Source organism: Vanacampus margaritifer, chromosome 14 (genome assembly GCF_051991255.1).
Source record: "Vanacampus margaritifer isolate UIUO_Vmar chromosome 14, RoL_Vmar_1.0, whole genome shotgun sequence".
NCBI lineage: Eukaryota > Metazoa > Chordata > Actinopteri > Syngnathiformes > Syngnathidae > Vanacampus > Vanacampus margaritifer.
The window spans coordinates 12,231,266-12,251,003 of record NC_135445.1 but is presented as its reverse complement, the minus strand read 5'-3'; the positions used below and the strand labels follow the sequence as shown (position 1 = coordinate 12,251,003).

The following is a 19,738-nucleotide window of genomic DNA, read 5'->3' as shown; positions in this document are numbered from 1 at the left end:
TTATTTACGGTACTTTGAATAAAAATAAATACTGTATTCATTGTGATTAATATATTTTCCTACATTATATCTGTTAAATGATTTGCATTTATGTTTACATTTGAGAAATTAATTGAATTAGATTATTTTCTTGCTCTTCGTCTTCACTTTCGGATGCGTCTCCAAACTCCTCCCCGTACTGAGCCTCCATTTGCTGCAGCTCCTTCTCCAGCTCCGACATGGCCGCCCATTTCTGCTCCTTGTACTCCTCCGCCAGCCTTGGAACACGTCACATCAATTTTCTGTACAGTGCTCATCCTCGTTACTTGTCAACCTAAACTGGTCAACAGAAGTCTAGACTGTGAGGCATACGCACTAAACCCCCCCGTGCTGCAATGAGTAATATTTACTTGGCCTGACTGAGCCGCTGCTTGCGCCTGATCTCCTGTGCCTTCCTGCTCTTCTCTGCGTTGCGCTCCTCCACCTCCTTGCGGTGCGCCTGAACGCGGCGGTCGCGCTTGCGCATGAAGGCCACCAGCTGCCGCACCAGCTCGTTGCGCTCCTTGCGCGCCTTGTCCCGGGTCTTCTTGTTCTCCTTCTCCATGGCACGCTTCTCCCAGCGGTTGGATGCCTGCCGTGTGTCGTACTCCTCCTTCCACGCAAAGTTCTTACGCGTGCAGAAGCTCTGCCAGTAACCGTAGAAGATGTGGACCACCTGCGACACGGGAATACCAGAATTTACACGTCACCAGGAATTATAGACAATTGAATAGATACACGAATCAATACAATGCAAAGTACAAATTAATCTATAGATATTTGCGACATATGTCAAATAAAAAGAAAATTCATCACCAAGTATAGAGATTTGTTTTCAAGTGAGGATATTTCTTTCACAATTCTTATCATAAAACAAGGACAATCTGGGTTAAATAAACATTTATGAGAAAATTTAGTTAAAAAAAAAATCTACAGTTGAAAAATTCAGATGCAAAGAAAATTAATCATTTTAAATTAAAGTTAGCATAACTGGAGAGTTATTTTAATTTTATTGGACATATATTGCAAATGTTTTTATTTTTTATTCCAACAATTACTAGTTTTTTTTAGATGAAACATACAACAAACATATGTAGTTATTTTTAAATCATCATATTTGGAAATTAATTGTCCTTTTTTTGCAAATATATCTAACTTTTTTTCACACACAAAAAAAAGAATAAACAAAATCTCAAAATTTGGAAAATAAATCAGCATAACTTTTTGGGGACCAAAATTGCAGATATTTTCTTATTTTCAATAGAAAAATAATGCTAACATTTAAATAAAAATAAAGACAATAAAAATCTGTAGTAACACATTTCTTATTTTCCATCCATGTGTTTTCTGTAGCGCTTGTCCAATTTCAATCTCCCCCCCTCAAATCAAACAAAAACAAAACAAAAACAGTACTAATACTATGACAATGCATGTATAAAACTTGGTTAATTTTCTACCTTTACATGAAACATGTACATTTAGATGCCAGACAAAGTGAAGAGGAATTTCCATTTAATTTGGCACAAAATTGCATCATCAAAAAATTATAATACATGCTCATTGGCTGACAAAACCCGCCTCACCAGGCCTCCAATTGCATACACTACATGAGGTACCGGTACTTACTGTATCGTAATCGCTCTTAGAATCCCCAAAGGGTGGAAACTCCTCATCATCGTCATCTTCCACTTCACCCTGCTCCATCTCCTCCTTAACAATAGACTCAAAGAGATTCCTGTAGATTGCGTAGAAGCCCTAATGGGGAGAAGAAAACCACATTTTATCAGCTGTCATGTTTTCACGAAGCCAGTTATTTTTCCCGTTTGGCAGCACCAACCTTGTCATCATCACCGTAGCCTGAGTAACAGGTGACAGTAAAGAACTGAAGTAGGTCGATGCTGTCGTCCTCGTAGTCGCCGCTCAGGCCGCCTTTTAGCAGAGCCTCCCTGTGATTGTCATACCTAACAAACAGCAGTGCTGTGACATTCCCATAAGAACCCAGAGCCATGTCTCATGAAGGAAAATGATGTGGGATGTAACACAGTCAAAGTGGACTATGGAACAAATTGTTGATTTTTTTTTTTAATTTTCAAACAGACCCATTTCGTATTAAACATCCATCCATTTATTCATTCATTTTCCTAACCACTTATTCCTCAAAAGGGTCGAGGGGGTGCTGGAGCCTATCCCAGCATCCGTCCGTCCGTCCGTCTTCTTCCGCTTATCCGGGGTCGGGTCGCGGGGGCAGCAGCTTTAGCAGGGAAGCCCAGACTTCCCTCTCCCCAGCCACTTCAGCCAGCTCATCCGACGGGACCCCAAGGCGTTCCCAGGACAGCCGAGAGACATAGTCTCTCCAGCGTGTCCTGGGTCGTCCCCGGGGCCTCCTGCCGGTAGGACATGCCCGGAACACCTCCCCAGGGAGGCGTCCAGGAGGCATCCGAACCAGATGCCCGAGCCACCTCAACTGGTTCCTCTCAACGTGAAGGAGCAGCGACTCGACGCTGAGTCCCTCTCGGATGACCGAGCTTCTCACCCTATCTCTAAGGGAGAGCCCGGCTGCCCTGCGGAGGAAACTCATTTCGGCCGCTTGTATCCGGGATCTTGTTCTTTCGGTCACGACCCACAGCTCATGACCATAGGTGAGGGTAGGAACGTAGATCGACCGGTAAATCGAGAGCTTTGCCTTTCGGCTCAGCTCCTTCTTCACCACAACGGACCGATACAGCGTCCTCATCATTGCAGACGCTGCACCGATCCGCCTGTCGATCTCCCGCTCTAACCTACCCTCACTCGTGAACAAGACCCCAAGATACTTGAACTCCTCCACTTGGGGCAGGACCTCCTCCCCGACCCGGAGAGGGCACTCCACCCTTTTCCGACTGAGGACCATGGTCTCGGATTTGGAGGTGCTGATCCTCATCCCAACCGCTTCACACTCGGCTGCGAACCGCTCCAGTGAGAGCTGGAGGTCACGGCTTGAAGAAGCCAACAGCACCACATCATCTGCAAAAAGCAGAGATGCAATGCTGAGGCCACCAAACCGGACCCCCTCAACGCCTCGGCTACGCCTACAAATTCTGTCCATAAAAGTTATGAACAGAATCGGTGACAAAGGGCAACCTTGGCGGAGTCCAACCCTCACCGGAAACAAATTCGACTTACTGCCGGCAATGCGGACCAGACTCTGACATCGGTCGTACAGGGACCGAATAGCCCGTATCAGGGGGCTCGGTAACCCATACTCCCGAAGCACCCCCCACAGAACTCCCCGAGGGACACGGTCAAACGCCTTCTCCAAGTCCACAAAGCACATGTGGACTGGTTGGGCGAATTCCCACGCACCCTCGAGGACCCTGCTGAGGGTGTAGAGCTGGTCCACTGTTCCACGGCCGGGACGAAAACCACACTGCTCCTCCTGGATCCGAGATTCGACCTCCCGACGGACCCTCCTCTCCAGCACCCCTGAATAGACCTTACCTGGGAGGCTGAGGAGTGTGATCCCTCTAAAGTTGGAACACACCCTCCGGTCCCCCTTCTTAAAAAGGGGAACCACCACCCCGGTCTGCCAATCCAGAGGCACCGTCCCCGATGTCCACGCGATGCTGCAGAGACGTGTCAACCACGACAGCCCCACAACATCCAGAGCCTTCAGGAACTCCGGGCGGATCTCATCCACCCCCGAGGCCCTGCCACCGAGAAGCTTTCCAACCACCTCGGCGACTTCGACCCCAGAGATAGGGGAGCCCACCTCAGAGTCCCCAGACCCTGCTTCCTCAAAGGAAGGCGTGTTGGTGGAATTGAGGAGGTCTTCGAAGTACTCTCCCCACCGGTTCACGACGTCCCGAGTCGAGGTCAACAGCACTCCGTCTCCACTATACACAGTGTTAACGGTGCACTGCTTTCCTCTCCTGAGACGCCGGATGGTGGACCAGAATTTCCTCGAAGCCGTCCGGAAGTCGTTTTCCATGGCCTCACCGAACTCCTCCCATGCCTGAGTTTTTGCCTCAGCGACCGCCAAAGCCGCATTCCGCTTGGCCAGCCGGTACCCGTCAGCAGCCTCCGGAGTCCCACAGGCCAAAAAGGCCCGATAGGACTCCTTCTTCAGCTTGACGGCATCCCTTACCGCTGGTGGACACCAGCGGGTTCGAGGATTGCCGCCACGACAGGCACCAACCACCTTACGGCCACAGCTCCGATTGGCCGCCTCAACAATTGAAGCGCGGAACATGGTTCACTCGGACTCAATGTCCCCCGCCTCCCCCGGGACAATGGAGAAGCTCTGCCGGAGATGGGCGTTGAAACTCTTTCTAACAGGGGATTCTGCCAGACGTTCCCAGCAGACCCTCACAGTACGTTTGGGCCTGCCTGGTCGGACCGGCATCTTACCCCGCCATCGGAGCCAACACACCACCAGGTGGTGATCAGTTGACAGCTCCGCCCCTCTCTTAACCCGAGTGTCCAACACATACGGCCGCAAGTTCGATGACACGACTACAAAGTCGATCATCGAACTACGGCCTAGGGTGTCCTGGTGCCAGGTGCACATATGGACACTCTTGTGCTTGAACATGGTGTTCGTTATGGACAGTCCGTGGCGAGCACAGAAGTCCAATAACAAAACACCACTCGGGTTTCGATCGAGGGGGCCATTCCTCCCAATCACGCCCCTCCAGGTCTCACTGTCATTACCCACGTGAGCGTTGAAGTCCCCCAGTAGAACGAGGGAGTCCCCAGGGGGTGCGCTCTCCAGCACACCCTCCAAGGACTCCAGAAAGGGTGGGTACTCTGAGCTGCTGTTCGGTGCATAAGCACAAACAACAGTCATGACCCGTCCCCCCACCCGAAGGCGGAGGGAGGCTACCCTCTCATTCACCGGGGTAAACCCCAACGTACAGGCGGCTAGCTGGGGGGCAATGAGTATGCCCACACCTGCTCTGCGCCTCTCACCGTGGGCAACTCCAGAGTGGAAGAGGGTCGAGCCCCTCTCGAGAGGATTGGTACCAGAACCCAAGCCGTGTGTGGAGGTGAGTCCGACTATATCTAGTCGGAACTTCTCAGCCTCGCACACCCTAACCCAAAACCTTTTACTTTATTTATGGTACTTTGAATAAAAATAAATACTGTATTCATTGTGATTAATATATTTTCCTACATTATATCTGTTAAATGATTTGCATTTATGTTTACATTTGAGAAATTAATTTAATTGGATTATTTTTTAATTTTGGGATTGTTTTACAAACATTTAATTTTGTTTTGTAGGCCATTTTTAATTAAAATGTGTTGTACATATTAAAAAAAAAAGAAAGTATTTTATAGAATATTTTGTCACTTGAGTATGTGTTTTTATGTAAATTGTAAACCTTTTTAATCCTATAGATTTTCCATTTTATATTATCTAAAAAAAAAAATGTTGTGTTTTCATATTTTTATAATTATTTTGTACACATTTTTGTTATGACTAGTTTGTAAAAAAAATATATATATATATATATTTACATTACTTTATTTGTATTTATTTTTGACAGTCAGTCAGAGATGACAAAAAGAAGTGAACCGTCATGCATGGCATGCTGTACATGATGTCCACCAAAGTTGCCACTTTGCACAAAAGGACCTGGCAAGTCCCGGGAAAGCTTCTTCAGGTCTCAATAGCGCAGTCCAGTTCTCTTTGAGTCCACCGAAAGTGATGTCATCTGTTCTTTCGTTTGTCTTTCTTGCTGCGGATGTTGGAGGCCGTCGGCGTGGGATTGGAGGAGAACGCAGAGGCGTGGCCGCTGGACTTAAGGTGGTCGAAGAGCTTGTTCCTAGTGGGGAACTCGCCATTACATGTCACACAGCGCAGCTTCACCGGCTTCTGAGAGGGGGAAAAAAATCCCAGAGGCAGCTGAAGTTCACATGCGACTTATAACTGCATCACTACCACCTACAGGACTGGAGTGAAACTACATCACATGACTACATTTCTGTACCAACCTCAGGAAGCTGCTCTCCTTCTGTATGTGCCTTGACATTCTTTGGTTTGTCTTTTCCGCCTGCCTTTTTGGCTTTGGTCTTCACGGAGCTGGCCAACATGGAAAAATGGTTCAAATCGGAACTATTATGTAAAGGCGGAAAGGAGCAAACAAAAACACTCACCTCTTAGGTTCTTCGGGAGGTAGATGGTCCTGCTCCTCGGCTTCCTCAGGGTTCGAGGACTCCTCGGGAACATGTGCCAGAACTTCTTCAGGGAGATTTCCAGCGTAATCTTCCGAAAACTCCTTAGTGTGTGGGGTTGACGTCTGTTCCTCCACTTCTTCATGCTCCTCAGCTGGAGTGCTCTGCATTACAGGCTGTGAACAGGAAGTAGGAACCACACAAAGATAATGTACCCTTCAGATATCCTCACTTATTTGTCCTAACTACAACAAATTGTCATCTTCCATAGGCGTGAAAGTTACATATGTGGTTCATTCGAGTGGATGCCCGGTAGTAGTTATGGGAATATTTGGCCGGCTAACGTGTCCTAGCAACAAATGAAAGGGAATTTGCGAACTTGGACGGCGAACCTGAGAGACTAACTAGCTTAGCGCTAGCTAGGATGAGGCTAGTAGCAATATAAGGTGTTCACCGTTGGCCAGGGTGCAACGCAGGATCCTGGTTAGTTTTGCTTTTCTTATCTTTTATGATTCATTTCTTTTTTTTTTTATCAGTTCGTTTTAATATGTATTTTGAGCAGGTTTGTTCGATTTTTTTAAGTGCTTTGTTTGTTTGGTTTTTATTAGTTTCAGTCATTTTTTTTTTTAAATGTACAATTCTCAAATGACTGTTTGATCTTCTTCCGTACCAACGTACAGCAATACCAACATAAATACATTTAAAATTAACCCTGAAGGCTGACAAAGACAAAAAATAAAGACAATGTTTTGCTATAATTGTAGTTTTATAAATGTATAATGTAGTTTGTTAGTTTTCATTTTTGTATATATATTTTTTTATTTCATTGACAATTCCCCCCCCCCCCAGTTTTCAGTTTCATTAGTTTACACGCTGGTGTAGGCTACACTCTGATATGTTTAAATGAGATAAATGAATATTGTAAATATGTGATCAAGATAAAGTGCTTTATAAGTGCACTCCATTTACCATTTTGATTGAAGTGGATTTTTCCTTTCTTGGACTATATTATGTTTTTCAGCACAAGAACATTGAATAACCCATTCGAGTTGAATTGGTCATTTGGTGGCAAATGTCAATACGAATGCGGATCAGCAATCCTACCGTCTTGTCAAATTGGACCCATATTTATTCAAAAATGGTTTGAAATTGGATAAAAGAAAAAAAGAATGTCACAAAATGTCCTTGGTGTGTTTGGGGGTAACTCACATTGGCTGCTTTCTGCTGTCTTTTCTTCTTCTTCTGCTTCTTGGACAGTCTGAGTGTTTTATAACACAGGACAACATTCTTAAAATGTAAAAACAAAGCAAGTGTGGCGCTCGTGTTTCTCACAAGGACCCACTTCTGTCTTGGTTGATCTTCCTCTTCTCCTTCTTCCTCCTTCTCTCCTTCTTCTTGGTCTGCCATGTGTTTGTTTTCCTGCTCAGCGTACTCTGGTTGGTCCAGGGTCAGAACGAGTGAATCATCGTGATGAAGCTGTTGCCGTAGCAACGTGACCATCTCTTTGTGCTTTCTGGACTTCTCATGGTTGCTCATGCTTTACAGGGCAGACATTGCAGTACATGTATGAATAGAAAGGGATATTCACTATAAGCATTGTGCTGCTCTTTTTATATGTGCTGCGCAATAGCAGCCCCTGCTGGCACAGGTGAGAACTGCAGGGGACAGCAACAAATGTTCTTTTCAGCCTATAATCACAAAACAGGAATTGGAACTTCAAGCCACATAGGAAGAAGTCAGACTAAAAATATGAGCAATATCATTAACTAAATGTCACTTACAAGAACTTTACCAGCTTGTTGCTAACATAAATAGCATTTAGCTAATAACATTGTGGTTAATGTTTGCGCTAAATTTTTACTCTCTTCTCAAGGGTTGTGCATTTTTTGCTTATTTTCTAACATATACTTGATAAAAAATTGTTTACTACTTTTGCCTTTTCAAAAATTATGTTTTACTACATAGTAATAGTTTTACACTCATCATGTAATTATCATGTAATTGTAACAAATTCTGAAATGTTTTTTAAAGGGAAAGTCAATCGAAAAATGTTCTTGACTTATGGACATCTCCTTTAAAACCTCACCTGTTCACTATAGTTAATAAAGATGTTATGATTGCAACAGATGGATTAATTCACTGTGCATCATTTTTCCTTGAGCAAAAGTGCATGTATTTTACACAAATTTTTGAAGGGATTGTGTGTGATCCTGAGTGGATAAACTTACAACACATTCTAATGAGAAAAAGAAGACTCACGCTTTATCCGATTTGAAGGATTTGTCGCAGGCTGGGCAGTAGAGATCATCATAATAATCAAAGTTGACGTCGTCTGCATCCAGCTGGTCGCCATCTGGACCTGTTCAATAAGGTGCGTGATCACAAATATCATTAATGAATACAGCACTAGGGACCGAGTCCTGCCAAAAATAGTGAAAATCTTCGAGTAATAAACGCACCCCTCAAAGAAGCAATTGCAACAAAAAGCTGCAAAATGGTGGCAAGTTATTATTTTATATTAGATAGTGATTTGGCATGTGCACAAAAAAGGTAAAATAGGTCAAATTTTTAAAGAAATAAATCAATGCAAATACAGGGGTCCTCTGTTCATCACAGAAAACTGTTCTTATGACTCGGGCAACCTGAATTTGTATGCAAGTTGAAACATGCCACAGTCTTTGACTAATCTACGCTAACACAATACACTTCTAAGGCATACATCTAAAACCCAGGATTTTTTTTTTCGCAATCTGCTGGTTCCGTGGCAACCGAGGATCCCACGGATGCATGTTTGTCTCAACAAACCTAATGGTTCCTCAACAGCCTTGCGCGTTCCCAGCTCTTCGTCTTCACTTTCGGATGCGTCTCCAAACTCCTCCCCGTACTGAGCCTCCATTTGCTGCAGCTCCTTCTCCAGCTCCGACATGGCCGCCCATTTCTGCTCCTTGTACTCCTCCGCCAGCCTTGGAACACACGTCACATCAATTTTCTGTACAGTGCTCATCCTCGTAACTTGTCAACCTGAACTGGTCAACAGAAGTCTAGACTGTGAGGCATACGCACTAAACCCCCCCGTGCTGCAATGAGTAATATTTACTTGGCCTGACTGAGCCGCTGCTTGCGCCTGATCTCCTGTGCCTTCCTGCTCTTCTCTGCATTGCGCTCCTCCACCTCCTTGCGGTGCGCCTGAACGCGGCGGTCGCGCTTGCGCATGAAGGCTACCAGCTGCCGCACCAGCTCGTTGCGCTCCTTGCGCGCCTTGTCCCGGGTCTTCTTGTTCTCCTTCTCCATGGCACGCTTCTCCCAGCGGTTGGATGCCTGCCGTGTGTCGTACTCCTCCTTCCACGCAAAGTTCTTACGCGTGCAGAAGCTCTGCCAGTAACCGTAAAAGATGTGGACCACCTGCGACACGGGAATACCAGAATTTACACGTCACCAGGAATTGTAGACAATTGAATAGATACACGAATCAATACAATGCAAAGTACAAACTAATCCATAGATATTTGCGACATATGTCAAATAAAAAGAAAATTCATCACCAAGTATAGAGATTTGTTTTCAAGTGAGGATATTTCTTTCACAATTCTTATCATAAAACAAGGACAATCTGGGTTAAATAAACATTTATGAGAAAATTTAGTTAAAAAAAAATCTACAGTTGAAAAATTCAGATGAAAAGAAAATTAATAATTTTAAATTAAAGTTAGCATAACTGGAGAGTTATTTTAATTTTATTGGACATATATTGCAAATGTTTTTATTTTTTATTCCAACAATTACTAGTTTTTTTAGATGAAACATACAACAAACATATGTAGTTATTTTTAAATCATCATATTTGGAAATTAATTGTCCTTTTTTTGCAAATATATTTAACATTTTTTTCATACACACAAAAAGAATAAAGAAAATCAAAAAATTTGGAAAATAAATCAGCATAACTTTTTGGGGACCAAAATTGCAGATATTTTCTTATTTTCAATCGAAAAATAATGCTAACATTTAAATAAAAATAAAGACAATAAAAATCTGTAGTAACACATTTCTTATTTTCCATCCATGTGTTTTCTGTGGTGCTTGTCCAATTTCAATCTCCCCCCCTCAAATCAAACAAAAACAAAACAAAAACAGTACTAATACTATGACAATGCATGTATAAAACTTGGTTAATTTTCTACCTTTACATGAAACATGTACATTTAGATGCCAGACAAAGTGAAGAGGAATTTCCATTTAATTTGGCACAAAATTGCATCATCAAAAAATTATAATACATGCTCATTGGCTGACAAAACCCGCCTCACGAGGCCTCCGATTGCATACACTACATGAGGTACCGGTACTTACTGTATCGTAATCGCTCTTAGAATCCCCAAAGGGTGGAAACTCCTCATCATCGTCATCTTCCACTTCACCCTGCTCCATCTCCTCCTTAACAATAGACTCAAAGAGATTCCTGTAGATTGCGTAGAAGCCCTAATGGGGAGAAGAAAACCACATTTTATCAGCTGTCATGTTTGCACGAAGCCAGTTATTTTTCCCGTTTGGCAGCACTAACCTTGTCATCATCACCGTAGCCTGAGTAACAGGTGACAGTAAAGAACTGAAGTAGGTCGATGCTGTCGTCCTCGTAGTCGCCGCTCAGGCCGCCTTTTAGCAGAGCCTCCCTGTGATTGTCATACCTAACAAACAGCAGTGCTGTGACATTCCCATAAGAACCCAGAGCCATGTCTCATGAAGGAAAATGATGTGGGATGTAACACAGTCGAAGTGGACGATGGAACAAATTGTTGAGTTTTTTTTAAATTTTCAAACAGACCCATTTCGTATTAAACATCCATCCATTCATTCATTCATTTTCCTAACCACTTATTTCTCAAAAGGGTCGAGGGGGTGCTGGAGCCTATCCCAGCATACAGTACATTGTACATAAAGTTGCATAAACAATTTGTTAGCAATACAGTAGTTACCATGCTCTCTCCTGTGGGTCGCTTAAGACATCATAGGCTGCCTGAATCAGCTTGAAGTGCTCGGCTGCTTCCTCGGCTTTATCCAAGTTTTTATCTGGAATAGTTTGATAACAATAATTAGGACTATATACCGTAAGGATGGAAGGTTTGGGCGACGACTGCCACTGACCAGGATGCCATTTCAGGGCTAATTTACGATAGGCTTTCTTCAAATCGTCGTCGTTCGCGTCCCGTTTGACTCCCAGGATTTCGTAATGGCACTTCATAGTTGTTATAATAAAAGACGAAATTTACACTCCCGTTCACGTTGTACCTTCGTTAGCATTTAGCAAAGAGCAGCATGCTAAGTACCGGTCTGAATGTTGGTTAACGTCGAAATAACCTCGACTATTTGGAAGAAATATTTAATTTTTGCGAGTTACATAATCAAAAAAAGTCCGTATCTTGTACCATTTGTCAAGTTTTCAACCAAATCCCTAAAAATATGCAGGTTTTAGTGCGAATGCAAGTGACAGGTCTTTCATTCGTGCCGCTAACTCACGCGAGACTCACGCGAGACTCACGCGAGACTCTCTCTCTCTCTCTCTCTCTCTCTCTCGCTCTCTCTCTCTCTCTCTCTCTCTTCTCTTTCTCTCTCTCTCTCTCTCTCTCTCTCTCTTTCGCTCTGGCTCTATCTCTCTTTCTCTCTCTCTCTCTCTCTCTCACTCACGCTCTCTCTCTCTCTCTTTCTCTCTCGCTCTATCTCTCTCTCTCTCTCTCTCTCTCACTCACGCTCTCTCTCTCTCTCTCTCGCTCTCTCTCTCTCTCTCTCTCTCTCTCTCTCTCACTCACGCTCTCTCTCTCTCGCCTCTCTCTCGTCTCGCCCTACACACAAGGAAAACTCGCTGTTGCCCCCTCTGGCGAAATGCTGAATTGTCTAATATCTTTGACGCTTTACAAACAGTTCTGCTTCAAATATAAACAATCACCCATGTAAATACAAAAATATTCTAAACACTTAATAGCCTTATAGACAATTTTATTAAGGCAACCCGTTGTTTATTTATTTATTTAAAGAGTCCAGTTGCACCTCCGCGCCGCTTGGGGCATCGTCCCTCTCGGCCCCTCGCACATGGATCACGGTCTCGTCCACACACGCGAGAGTTGTCCAAAGAAACATGTCGACGCTCAAGCGAAAACGTGGGGGACGATTACCCGGTGGAAAAAACGCAAAAAAAGTAAAACATGTCGCAGATGTAGGCAAACCCGCCGTTGACAACCAACAGGAGAAGAAAAATGAATTCACCATTCCACCGCCGGTTTCTATGGTACGTGTCTGAACTGGTTATAAGTCGCGGAGGGTGTTAACTTGCTAGCATGGAGCTAACCAAATCAAAATATAAGTTTATCTTCACGAAAGACTCGCGTGTTAGTGTTTTGATTGATGTTGATGGTTTCAATTGTGTACAGGGCAAATGGACCAACAAGGAAAGGGTTCTCATCTTCTCCTCGAGAGGCATAAACTACAGAACGAGGCATTTGATGCAAGACCTGAGAAGCATAATGCCACATTCGAAAGCAGGTCAGTGTTGCGTACATCTGAGAGTCTCAACCAGGAATTACGGGTGGGATACTAAATATTGTTTTGAAAACTCATTTCTTATTTTGAAAGGCAAGCACAGGAAACGATGTGCTCAGGAAGTATGTGTTTGTATCAAAAGTGTGATTTAGAAAGCAATTTTTTATTAACAAATTGTAGCTTATTATCTGTACAATTATTTTTTTAATCCTTACTAGATACCAAAATGGACAGAAAGGACAAGCTATTTGTTATTAACGAGGTGAGTGTTGTTTATATACGACTAATAAAACGTTTATTTTTGGAATGGTTAATAAATGCATTTCCATACCCAAATGAGGACAAGCGCTATAGAAAATGAATAGATGGATTGATACAAATGTATGATTAAGACATATTTTTCCTTGTAGGTTTGCGAGATGAAAAACTGCAACAAGTGCCTCTTTTTTGAAGCCAAGAAGAAACAGGATCTCTATGTGTGGTAAGAGTCATCTTCTACTCTTTAGCATATGAACCTTACTTTCGTCCAGAAAATCAATTAAAGGTTGGCAATTTTGTTGTCACGCAGGGTATCAAATTGCCCACAAGGACCCTCTGCAAAATTCCTTGTTCAGAATAGTGAGTGGCCAACAATCAACTACTTGAGAGTAATTCTTACAGTAGCTCCAGGTGTAATGTAAATGTAAACTCCTTACAGTTCATACACTGGCTGAGCTCAAGATGACCGGGAACTGTCTGAAAGGATCCAGGCCGCTCTTGTCCTTCGATCCTGTGAGTAAAGCCCGAAACAAGATGGCTGCTATAATTGCTTGGGTTTGTTTTTACAACTTTTTGTTTTCCCCTGCAGACTTTTGACACGGAGCCCCACTATGCTTTGCTGAAGGAGTTATTCATACAGGTCGGTGCAACCTCTCTGGATTGATTCGAGATTTATGGGAAAGCCTTTATTGTACTAAATGTATTCTTTTGTTTAAAAAAATTCCACACAACTTTAAACTCCCATTGTAAATGTCAACTTTACAGATGCTTCTTCTGCATAGGCAGAGTGTGCTGTGGTAAAGATGTCTCCCCTGACACATGCTGGGGGGGGTTTATTCATTGTAAATGTCATGACAACCAATTAGTGAAATCATGGGGGCGATAATATAAAGTATTTCCTAATCGTGACCAGGGACTGCAGAGTACTGGACACCTTTTTGGGGAAAGGGTTTTATTTATACAAATGCATTCTTATAAGTATTCACTTTTGAATATTTTGTCCACACACAATGATGTTGTAAGTGGCCACAAAAAAGATACATCCTCTTCTGCGTATGCTGTATGTGGTGTTAATCTTGAACATGATCTTTATTCAGACATCACAAATTGATTGGAGAAAGAGTTGTCAAAGTAAATGGTCATTATTAAGAGGCCTTTTTGCAGACATTTTCCACGCCGCAATATCACCCCAAGAGTCAACCCTTTGTGGACCACGTCTTCACCTTCACCATCATAGACAACAGGATTTGGTTCAGGAACTACCAGGTAATTTGTTTTCGATTGTCATATACAGTAAAAAACAAAATCCCCACCTCTTGTCAAATTTGACTTTTCGTTGGTTTTGATCATTTGCAGATCATCGAGGAGGATGCAGCTCTGGTGGAAATTGGACCTCGCTTCGTCCTGAACCTCATAAAGATGTTTCAGGGGAGCTTCGGGGGGCCCACGCTCTATGAAAACGCACACTTCAAGTCGCCCAATATGGTAACATTCACTTTACTGGAATCCGCGGCCTCCACAAAACTCAGTACCTTAAAATAAGGATGATAGAAGCCCGATACCGATAACTGGTATCGTTACTCACTCGCCTATCTCTTTAAAAACAATCATAAACAGCTTAGAGAATTAATGGGTGCTGACAAAAATGAGTTCCAGTGAGGTGCACAGTTCCGTGGTATTTCACCGGGAAAAATTGCAGCCAAAGTCCTAATTTAGCAAAGCGTCCGTCTCGGAGTCACCGCTGAATTGGGATCTAGTTAACATGATGCTATCTTATCCACGTAGCACCGGCGTGAGCTCCGTCTGGCGGCGGCGGCCCGCGTGCGCGAGAGGCAGGTGGTGAAGGAGGTGCAGATGGTGAAGAAGGCCCAAGTCAAGCCAGAGATTATCGGCGATGTGGCCGATTCCGTCTTCGATACGCCGGTGCCGGAGAAACCCTTGACCATCGAGACGGAGCCGCCCAAGCCCAAAGAGAGTAAGAATAAGAAGCGCAAAATGTTCAAAAGGAACAGGATGCAGATGGGGCGCAGGTAACCGGAAGGACTGATCAATGACCAGGAAGGAATAGAAAATACATTTATTCATTTCAGTTGTGTTTTTTGTAAATGTAAATGATTGCAACATATTAAAGTTCCTACTTGTTAAGTTTGGAGTCAACCTTGATTTACTGTATAAACATTTTCATACAAATGTGAAGAAAAAAAAACGTAACTTTGACACCAGTCAAACATTGAGGATGATTTCTGCGGATATCCGTTCTACTTAAATTATGGTCAACCTATTGTTCAAGCTGCATTGTATTGAGCAGCCAGGACTTGGACGTATGTACCTACGTCGATGCAATGGGCTGCTACTACTACGGTAGAGATGACATGTTTATGCTTTATCTTCCCTCGACTGAATTTGGCTTGTTGTGCTTTTGAACGTACATCAACAAGATTTCCATATGATTTTGCTGGGATGTGTAGCGTGTCCATAAAGTCTATTACAACAAAACATCTGTAGGTGGCGCCATAAACCGATGCAAATAAAGACTTATTCATGTCCAGTCGTTAAAGTTAATCAAAACATAACACTAATATGTCATGTATAAAGTACATTATATAGTGTGAAAACACTATAATCATTGACAATAAAAAGACGCAGCTCCTTGCACCCTCTAGTGGCCATCAATTTGTAAAGAAACTTTGGACACGCTGTAGTTCAGCAATCCTGTGAGTTTTTTGTTTTTTTTAATGCATAGATCTATTACAATCAAATGGAAACATCCTTGGAATAATTGCTGCCTGTTATGTATTAATATGTCCACAAAGAAAGCAGAAAATATGAAAGTGCTGGAATGAGCAGCAAGTTCAATTATTTTGAACCCATTTGTCCATTGTTTAAAGTTGCCCTGCCACATTTTTTTGTGTGGAAACAATCACTCATCATCATCCACTTCCTCGTCAGGACAGCAGTAGTAATCCACAAAGCAGATCTGTCCATCGTCATTGCGCACCAGGTACTGCAGCGATAGGACGCCCCTGCTGTCGGTCCTCACGGACACTTTGCTAGACAACGCCAGCGCCTTGGTGGACGGCTTCAGCAGGGACATTTTATACCTGGATGGAAGAAGCGTTAAATGTAGAATGCAACGTTTTATTTAAGTTCGAATCATTATCAGATCTGGCGCTGGCTAATCGTGGAAGACTTTCCACAAAGAGAGAAAATGTAGAAATGCTAGAGTATGTTTGCTAATTATTATTATTATTTTTTTACTGACATTAATTATAGTGATGGGAATTCCGGCTCTTTTTAGGGAACCGGTTCTTTTGGTTCGGTTCACTAAAAAGAGCCGGCTCTTTCGGCTCCCAAATGGCTCTTTAGATTTTTTGTCGCTTAAAAAAATATATTACCAACAACAATTTAAAACTATGCGCAATATGAATTACTAATGTGAAAAAATTGCACTATATCAAATGTTTGTTGTATAAAATACACTTTTATTTATAAACTCAACTATAAACTCCAATAGAAAGTGCAAACAAATTAGATCCTTGCACACACGTACCAGTACAGTACCTTTTCCCCACTTCACTGGAGTGACGCCATATCTCAGGCTGGTTTACTTGCTCCACAAAATTTGGCTTGTAACACAAGGTAGAAAAAAAAAAATCACTCACTTGTTGATTTGTTTAGTGGTGCAATGGAAAAGCTCCATCATGTCAGAATCTTTGGGGTAATCGTAATGAGCACTTCCAGCATTGCCGAATGTCGACAGCCTGTAAATCAGTAAAATCTTTACCAAAACCTTCAGTGAAAAGGGCCCAAAAAAAGTTGGAGCCCTTACCGAAAGTAAGGCTGTTTAGGGGACATGGTGATCTGCAGCACCTCGCTGGTCATGTCCAGTTCAGAAAAAGCTTCTTTTAAACTCTCGGACAGCAGGATCACCTTTGATGGAAAAAGGAAAAACAAAACACAGACACTATTTTTCTCATAGAAATAAATCACTTTGGTTTCTAGTTATCGTCACACTTCCCATCATTTTCTGTGCACTCCATATTGTATTGAGCAGCCCCGACACTATCACTCTCGTCACTATGCTACTCCTACACTGTAACAAGTCATTCCGGTTTATATTATGATCGCAGCGCTTTTCCATCACTAATCTTCCGCAGTGACATCAGACGTTCTATTAGCATTATGTGCGTTGACCTTCACCTTGTTTGTGACGTTGCTGCTGCAGAACTCAAAGTCAATGGCCTCCTCGGGCTCCTGCGTGTTGATCTTGCAAACGGTCACCACACCGCCCTCCTCCAGGAACAGGGTCAGGGGGTAACCATAGCCTCTGTAGCACAGTCGCAGGGCGGTTGACATGCCTGAGGCATACACAGATACAGAAGATAAGAGATACTGTTGATAGGTATGTACGGTAGGTAGAAAGAGTTGCATTAAGTGATATTTGCCGCTTCCAACTCACCACCTGGGACTGTGCTTCCTCCAAAAATACTGAGACAATCAAGCAGAACGGTAAGGTTGATCTGCAATCCCACCAAATCTTCCTTGATAGTAAACTCCTGGAAGATTTCAGCCTGGAATATAAAACCAAAAGTATTAATATTAGTATAACGATCATAGAATTCAACAAGCAAACAAACCTGGATGAAGGCATTGGCTTGAAGACATTTGGAGTCCTCGACGGTGACTTTGAGGCCATTGGGTGTGGCGGTGAAAAGGGCGTGGTCTTTGAAAGCGATGGCTTTCAGGATGTTGGACAGATTGCGCGCATTGTCCAAGCTGGCCACCAGCACGTATTGCTCATCGTCACTCTGCGACTGCATCGAGAGCGGCATTTTCGTGCTGAGAAAACAAACAAAACAAAATAAACATATATCGCCTCATATTATATAAACACAACAAACTGATGAATAACCACTTTTGAAATCTAAAGCCAGTAAATACTGTTTGCTCAAACTATCTTACATTTATCTTAAATTTAAATTTTAGCATGAAACCCAAAATCAATGCATATAATTTGCTTTGGCGGGCCACAAAATGTTCCCTGGTTCTTGTGTTGACACCTGTGCACTACACTAATTGACAAGTGTAGTTCAAATTGACAAGTGTAGTTCAGCAGCTTGGTAATGATGAAGTTCTGCCTCTGTGGATGAAAATACAATTGATGTTTTCAGTCTTTGTGTACTTGTTTTTTTTTCTTCTTCCAACTATTCCAAATGTAATTACGACAAATCCTAAAGACGTTGTTGATATCTACATAGTTAATTCCGGATAGTCAAATTTAGTTTTTAAATGTTTAATCCGATTGCCACATGACTACAGCTATCTTCGCGGTCTACTTAGTGAATCTGACATTAGCCATTTTAGGAATATGCACCGCTTGCATGTTAGTTCTAACTTCATAAATAGGAATAGAAAAGCGAAGAAGTCACTCACGTGATTCAGAAAGCCATTTGACTGCGTTTTTTTGAGAAAGGCGCCTGAGATGCCACTACTTCCACCTCCTTCTTCTTCGACAACTTCCGCCTGTCCCCTTGGAGCGGAAGTAGGTTTTGCGCATGCGTGTTGTCTTCCGCCTTCCAGAGCCTTCTCTTCACATGACAGATAACCTGCGAGAGCCCGTTTGTGTTTTTAATCTCTAAAAGGTTTGCCTTGTTACGCGAATTCACGGTTACTTGTACTATTTAGCTATGTAACTAAAGTTTATTACCAAAATGCCTGACAAATTGTCAGTGTTAGCCACATAGCTTGTCATAACGTACTTCTAGTTGTCAAGTAAACGTGAATTAAAATGTGTACATTTGCTAAATAGTTTGTTTTAAACGAAATATATATAGAGATTTTTAACTTTGCCAGTAAATTACACTAGAACTGTACCGCAACATCACTGCGGATTAACGATGTGTGTGTAACTGTGTTGTAGGTTCTTAACTTTGCTACAACCATGGTTTGCATCCCCTGCATTGTCATCCCTGTTCTGTTGTGGGTCTACAAGAGGTTCCTGGAGCCCATTCTTTACCCTTTCATCTCGCCCATCATCAATACATTCTGGACCAAAAAAGCAGTGCAGGAGTCCGGCACAGGTGACACCGTCGTCGGCGAGAAGTGCAACGGGACATCCAAGGAGGTAAGATGAAGAATAAACCCATAAAATGTGATGAAATAATAAAAAAATAAACTAATTAATTAATATTGTTTCTCCCCTCCCCCAGCTCAAGCACAATGGAGAGGTTATTGCCAATGGATCCATTGTAGACAAGAAGACAGACTAATCATTCTGACTGGTTGTAGTGCAGCACATTGATAAAACTGTAAATAATGTATTCTATAGGTGCTGCATCTTCCAGATGACATGTAGAATATTACTAACCTCGTCTCAATTGTTAATTGTTAAATATTTCAGCTGTTGACATTTTTTTTATCCACATGAAACATGATGTTGAAATTATTAAGGAAATAAATTATGTATATGGAAAGACTGTTCAATGTGTATTTATTTGAGAGACTCATTGTTAAATGAAAACAGCAAAATGTACAAAATAATAAGTATTTTGGACTGTTTTAATAATAGTAATAGATTTAACTCTGACTGCCAGACGTTTTCAGAAAAGGGATGCCGTGGGTGCCAGCCGATTTAAGCATTTTGATTGATCTTTCAAGGTCCACAGAAAATTATGTGTTTGGACTCTCATCTTTCATCAGAAAAAAAAGTTTGTTTCTACCTTATTCCGTTTTTCAGTAATCAACAATAGAAAATGGTTAGTTTCACCTCTGTTTT

The 19,738-nt window shown here is 42.5% G+C and overlaps 5 protein-coding genes across 5 annotated transcripts; 2 read left to right on the top strand and 3 right to left on the bottom strand.

Moving 5' to 3' along the window:
- Nucleotides 1-36: 36 nt before the first annotated feature.
- On the bottom strand, nucleotides 37-2,129 carry LOC144033942 (dnaJ homolog subfamily C member 21-like). The gene is made up of 4 exons (XM_077542367.1): nucleotides 1,856-2,129; nucleotides 1,645-1,773; nucleotides 390-694; nucleotides 37-257 (listed from the first exon to the last, which is right to left on the bottom strand). The coding sequence occupies exons 1-4, from the start codon at nucleotides 2,024-2,026 to the stop codon at nucleotides 95-97; spliced, it is 768 nt and encodes a 255-aa protein (XP_077398493.1). The 5' UTR covers nucleotides 2,027-2,129; the 3' UTR covers nucleotides 37-94.
- Nucleotides 2,130-5,508: 3,379 nt separating this feature from the next.
- On the bottom strand, nucleotides 5,509-11,702 carry LOC144034359 (dnaJ homolog subfamily C member 21-like). Its single transcript, XM_077543140.1, has 12 exons — nucleotides 11,317-11,702; nucleotides 11,148-11,241; nucleotides 10,736-10,859; nucleotides 10,525-10,653; nucleotides 9,272-9,576; nucleotides 8,980-9,137; nucleotides 8,434-8,533; nucleotides 7,517-7,711; nucleotides 7,384-7,432; nucleotides 6,157-6,350; nucleotides 5,995-6,082; nucleotides 5,509-5,875 (listed from the first exon to the last, which is right to left on the bottom strand). The coding sequence occupies exons 1-12, from the start codon at nucleotides 11,411-11,413 to the stop codon at nucleotides 5,711-5,713; spliced, it is 1,698 nt and encodes a 565-aa protein (XP_077399266.1). The 5' UTR covers nucleotides 11,414-11,702; the 3' UTR covers nucleotides 5,509-5,710.
- A 540-nt stretch (nucleotides 11,703-12,242) lies between these two features.
- bxdc2 (brix domain containing 2) lies at nucleotides 12,243-15,108 on the top strand. The gene is made up of 10 exons (XM_077542704.1): nucleotides 12,243-12,454; nucleotides 12,597-12,708; nucleotides 12,924-12,967; nucleotides 13,116-13,186; nucleotides 13,274-13,323; nucleotides 13,403-13,476; nucleotides 13,553-13,603; nucleotides 14,128-14,229; nucleotides 14,320-14,448; nucleotides 14,749-15,108. Exons 1-10 carry the CDS (start codon nucleotides 12,305-12,307, stop codon nucleotides 14,995-14,997), a joined length of 1,032 nt encoding a protein of 343 aa, XP_077398830.1. The 5' UTR covers nucleotides 12,243-12,304; the 3' UTR covers nucleotides 14,998-15,108.
- A 567-nt stretch (nucleotides 15,109-15,675) lies between these two features.
- Nucleotides 15,676-18,531, bottom strand: rad1 (RAD1 homolog (S. pombe)). Its single transcript, XM_077542705.1, has 7 exons — nucleotides 18,397-18,531; nucleotides 17,601-17,802; nucleotides 17,423-17,534; nucleotides 17,164-17,321; nucleotides 16,793-16,893; nucleotides 16,626-16,724; nucleotides 15,676-16,064 (listed from the first exon to the last, which is right to left on the bottom strand). Exons 2-7 carry the CDS (start codon nucleotides 17,793-17,795, stop codon nucleotides 15,884-15,886), a joined length of 846 nt encoding a protein of 281 aa, XP_077398831.1. The 5' UTR covers nucleotides 17,796-17,802; nucleotides 18,397-18,531; the 3' UTR covers nucleotides 15,676-15,883.
- c21h18orf32 (chromosome 21 C18orf32 homolog) lies at nucleotides 18,443-19,436 on the top strand. Its single transcript, XM_077542706.1, has 3 exons — nucleotides 18,443-18,605; nucleotides 18,884-19,087; nucleotides 19,173-19,436. Exons 2-3 carry the CDS (start codon nucleotides 18,905-18,907, stop codon nucleotides 19,230-19,232), a joined length of 243 nt encoding a protein of 80 aa, XP_077398832.1. The 5' UTR covers nucleotides 18,443-18,605; nucleotides 18,884-18,904; the 3' UTR covers nucleotides 19,233-19,436.
- The last annotated feature ends 302 nt before the right edge of the window (nucleotides 19,437-19,738 follow it).